This window comes from Echinops telfairi, unplaced genomic scaffold (assembly GCF_000313985.2).
Source record: "Echinops telfairi isolate 266 unplaced genomic scaffold, ASM31398v2 ScPeMD7_5868;HRSCAF=6743_1, whole genome shotgun sequence".
In the NCBI taxonomy this organism is placed as follows: Eukaryota; Metazoa; Chordata; class Mammalia; order Afrosoricida; family Tenrecidae; genus Echinops; species Echinops telfairi.
Window position 1 is genome coordinate 1744768 of NW_022109768.1, and position 4294 is coordinate 1749061.

A 4294-nucleotide genomic window follows, 5' to 3' on the forward strand; every position below is an offset into this window, starting at 1 on the left:
GGGTTTCTTTCCTGTGTGGAATGTCTGATGTGCTTTAAGGGATCGCTCTCGGCTGAAAGCTTTACCACACTCACCGCATACATAAGGTTTTTCTCCAGTATGAATTCGCTGATGAGCAGTGAGTTGACTCTTTGTGATAAAGGCTTTTCCACATTCACCACAGACATGGGGTTTGTCCCCAGTATGAGTTCGCTGATGAGTAGTAAGAACATTCTTCCAGCTAAAGGCTTTCCCACATTCACCACATACATAGGGTTTCATTCCTGTGTGAAATGTCTGATGTGCTATAAGGGATCTTTTACAGCTTAAGGCTTTACCACACTCACCGCATACATAACGTTTCTCTCCAGTATGACTTTGCTGATGAGCAGTGAGAACATCCTTCCTGATAAAAGCTTTTCCACATTGACCGCATACGTGGGGTTTCTCTCCAGTGTGAGTTCGCCGATGAACAGTGAGAGTATACTTCCAGGTAAAGGCTTTTCCACAGTCACCACATACATGGGGTTTCTTTCCAGTATGAGTGTGCTGATGAACAGTGAGAGCATTCTTCCAGGTAAAGGCTTTTCCACATTCACCACATACATGGGGTTTCTCACCAGTATGAGTTCTCTGATGAACAGTGAGAGCATCCTTCGTGATACAGGCTTTACCACATTCACCACATACATAGGGTTTCTCGCCGGTATGAGTTCGCTGATGAACAGTGAGAACATTCTTCATGGTAAAGGCTTTTCCACATTTACCACATACATGGGGTTTCTCCCCAGTATGAATGCGCTGATGATCAGTGAGGTTCTTCTTCCTGCTAAAGCCTTTTCCACATTCACCACATACATGGGGTTTCTTTCCTGTGTGAAATGTCTGATGTGCTGTAAGGCATTGCTTTCTTCTAAAAGCTTTACCACACTCACCGCATACATATGGTTTTTCTCCAGTATGAATTCGCAGATGAGCACGGAGATTACTGTTCCTGTTGAAGCCTTTCCCACATTCACTGCATACAAAGAGCTTCTCTGGCACGTGAGTTTTCTGATGTTCCTGGAGGTATGGTTTACTGTGATAAGCTTTGCCACATTCCAAGCATGTATATGGGTTTTGTCCTTTATGAGCTGTTCGACAATGTGCAGTGAGTCTGAATACTTTGTCAAATTCCTGCCCATACTGACTGCATTCATAGGTCTTATCTAGTATATCCTCACAAAGGAACCACTCCTTGATGAAGTTTTTCCCACATTTAGTACCTATGCCTGGTTTATCAAATTTGTCAGATTCCTGATGCTGTGACTTCATGCTACTGCATTTTTCAAACACACAGAATTTTACTTCAGTACAAATTTGGTCTTCTTCAACATTCAAAAAAGTTTTTTCATCTCCATTGAGCATAACTGACTTCTTTATTTCGCTGCTACTCTTTTGATTTAATACTGGAATGATTAAATCTGGTTTTACTATTTTTTCATGTATGCCAGATATCTCATAATTTTCCTTTAGAGGAAAATTGTTTTTGTGCTGATGAAGAATATTTTCCAATGTATTAAATTTATAGAACTGTTCGGTTCTGTCATTGTTCCTTTCATGTTGCGACTGAACGAGCAAATGATCATCAACTTTTGGGATCTCTATAAAAGAACAGAACATTGAAACTCTTCATTATTTTCATTTACAATGGAACCCTGAAAACACCCCTTGATTGATACAAGGTAGCTCTTTAGTGACAGCACTCTTATATGAATGCAAATAAAACACGATGCTTAATGTTTCTTGGACATTGGTAGAAATAAATTTGTGTAAACAATACAAATGGTAAAAGCAATGACTGTAGAAACCAGATTGAATGTGAAAATAATGAATGAACATTGATTTGGTAGTTGCTTAAATAGGACCATGAAAATATACTAAGAATCTAAATACATGCAAGACACTGAGGCCCATAGACCACAGGGGTAGTAGGACCTGCGAATTTCAATTGCTAGAGGTCAGATGTATTCCTTCTATCAATCTTTACTGAAAGACAACTCAGTACTAGACAACATTGGGAATGTGAATAATGCAGAATGTTCAATTTTTACAGATAATTATGAAAGGCGTTATGGTACACAAATGTATTCCTTAAGTTTATGGAGCTTATATTCTAGCTTACACTACTTATCTTCCAGTATTGTCTTGTGGTGGCTCGCATGTTGCCGTGATTATGGAAGCAATGCCACGCAGTATTTCAAATACAAGCACAATAGCCCATGGTGCACAGGGATTAGTGGAATTTGCAGAAATTCGGACTGGCAGGAGAACCTGGTGATCTACTTTTGGAACAAGAGCCCCTCAGGTTTTAACTTCTCTAACTACAGACAACAGTGATGATGTGAATGCAGCAAAGCTTTGGGGACCTTCAGTGGATGACATGGCATGACTGAAAATGAGAAAAAAATAGCTGCAAACATCCACTAATAATAGGAAGATGGAATGTATGAAGTACTATCAAGAAAAATTTGGAAACAGTATCAGTAGTTGGAAAATGTAGCCTAGTGATAGAAATGATACACAAGATTAACGATAAAAGTTTGAGACTAATGATGAATTCATAGCAAATTCCTTAATCAACAACAGAAATGGATACTATACATATGGACTTTTGTGAATGGAATACACAAAAAATCAAATCAACCACATATGTGTTAAGAAATGATGGAGAAGCTCATCAGTCAAAACAAGGTCAAGGCTCAACTGTGGAACAGATCATCAATTCCTCAAATCCAAGTAGAAACTGAAGAAAAGTTAAAAGAAGTCCACAGTAGCCAAAGTACCTTGTTCACTTGAGCTTAGAGACTATCTAAAGAATAAACGAGAAATAAAGGACTGGTGACTGAAGACTAATGACTGAAGACCAGATGAGTTATGGGATGACACCAAGGACATTATACATATGGGAACCACAAGGCTATCAAAAGTTAGAAAACAAGAGAGAGCGCAATATTGAATATGCCAGGCATTGTTGGAGTAACAACCAAAAAAAAATCAGTGTTGGAAAATACAGCCAAAAAGTTCTATAGAAGAAGCAAAGGTCGTCTTTCCCATGTTGGGCATGTTAGGAAAAGGCAGGTTTAAGGACAGCATACTGCATAGTAAACTGCATTATACAAGTTCAATGAAAGACCCAAGAATGTAAGGTGTAAAAAATGTTCTTTCCACATACAAAATGATCAGAGGAGCAGACAACCTTAAAGAAAATCCTACAAGTGATAACAATTTTCTTTCTGGGAAGATGGTCTTAGACACTGAAAAAAGGAGAAGTCATAAATATGTTTTGCCAAAAGAAGTAAAATATAGAGAAATATGTCTGTTAAGTAATTCCAACGGAGATGGAAATTTGACCATCTCTATTAGAAACAGAAAGAACGTGTATCACCAGAATGAAGAAAACTTTAATGGGTTAGGAGAACAAATGAGAAAACGGAAACCAAAACTTAAGAGAAACTCCAAGGGGGAAGCTAAGGAAACACAAAGGAGTACTTTTATGGTGGGAGCTCATGATCCAAGATGGTGCTGCATACTAGGGAGACCGGCAAGATGGGCTTTTATAGGACGGTAGAAGGACATAAAAGGGAAGGGTTTGAGAATCTTAACGAAAGAAAATTATGGAAACAAATGTGCAATAGTGTAAATCAAATAAATGGATATCTAATCTCAGAAGAATTAGAGGAGTATTTCTCAAAACTTTAGGAAAAGGTCTCACATTCAAAGAAGCACACACCTTTATGTACTACTATCTGACACCGACCGTGGATGTGAGGCCTGCTCCCTGTTGAGTCAACACCCCCAGCCATTTGCCCTTAAGGTTTTTCGCTCACACACCTGAAAAACTCCACTATGGCTTTTTTCTAGTACAGACCAGTTCTTCTCCTTGTTCTAACTGGGAGAAAGCTTCTGGGATGACAATTAGATAACCAGTTGATGAGAAATTACAGAACTTTGTCTACCAAAATTAAGCTTGTCTGTGAAGTCTGCAAAATGTTTTATTTCAGGGAAAAGAATGCTCAAAGCAACAAAGGGTGTTCTCTCAAGGGTAGAAGACTGTACCACTAACCTGGGACCAGAGAATGCCGTGAGAACCATCCTCTTTGAAAAAACCAAAGAAAATGCAAAGATTTTAATGCATAAGGTAGGAATTCTCCTCACCAATGGAAACCAGGTTGCAATAGTTCTCCAACATCACATCCTGATATAGCATCTTCTGAGCAGGGTTCAGGAGCTGCCATTCCTCCCAGGTGAACTTTACAGCCACATCATTGAATGT

At 38.8% G+C, this 4294-nt stretch overlaps 1 protein-coding gene across 1 annotated transcript; it reads right to left on the reverse strand.

The window, feature by feature from the left end:
* Positions 1–305: 305 nt before the first annotated feature.
* Positions 306–4288, reverse strand: LOC101640379 (zinc finger protein 613-like). Its single transcript, XM_045295798.1, has 3 exons — positions 4177–4288; positions 569–1622; positions 306–528 (listed from the first exon to the last, which is right to left on the reverse strand). Exons 1-3 carry the CDS (start codon positions 4226–4228, stop codon positions 306–308), a joined length of 1329 nt encoding a protein of 442 aa, XP_045151733.1. The 5' UTR covers positions 4229–4288.
* Positions 4289–4294: the final 6 nt, after the last annotated feature.

Coding starts and splice junctions, on each gene's coding strand:
- LOC101640379 (XM_045295798.1), bottom strand. CDS start 4,228: ATGCTATATCAGGATGTGATGTTGGAGAACTATTGCAACCTGGTTTCC. Junction 1,623..4,176: donor TTGCAACCTGGTTTCCATTG/GTGAGGAGAATT, acceptor GTTCTTTTATAG/AGATCCCAAAAGTTGATGAT. Junction 529..568: donor CATGTATGTGGTGAATGTGG/AAAAGCCTTTAC, acceptor ACTGTTCATCAG/CACACTCATACTGGAAAGAA.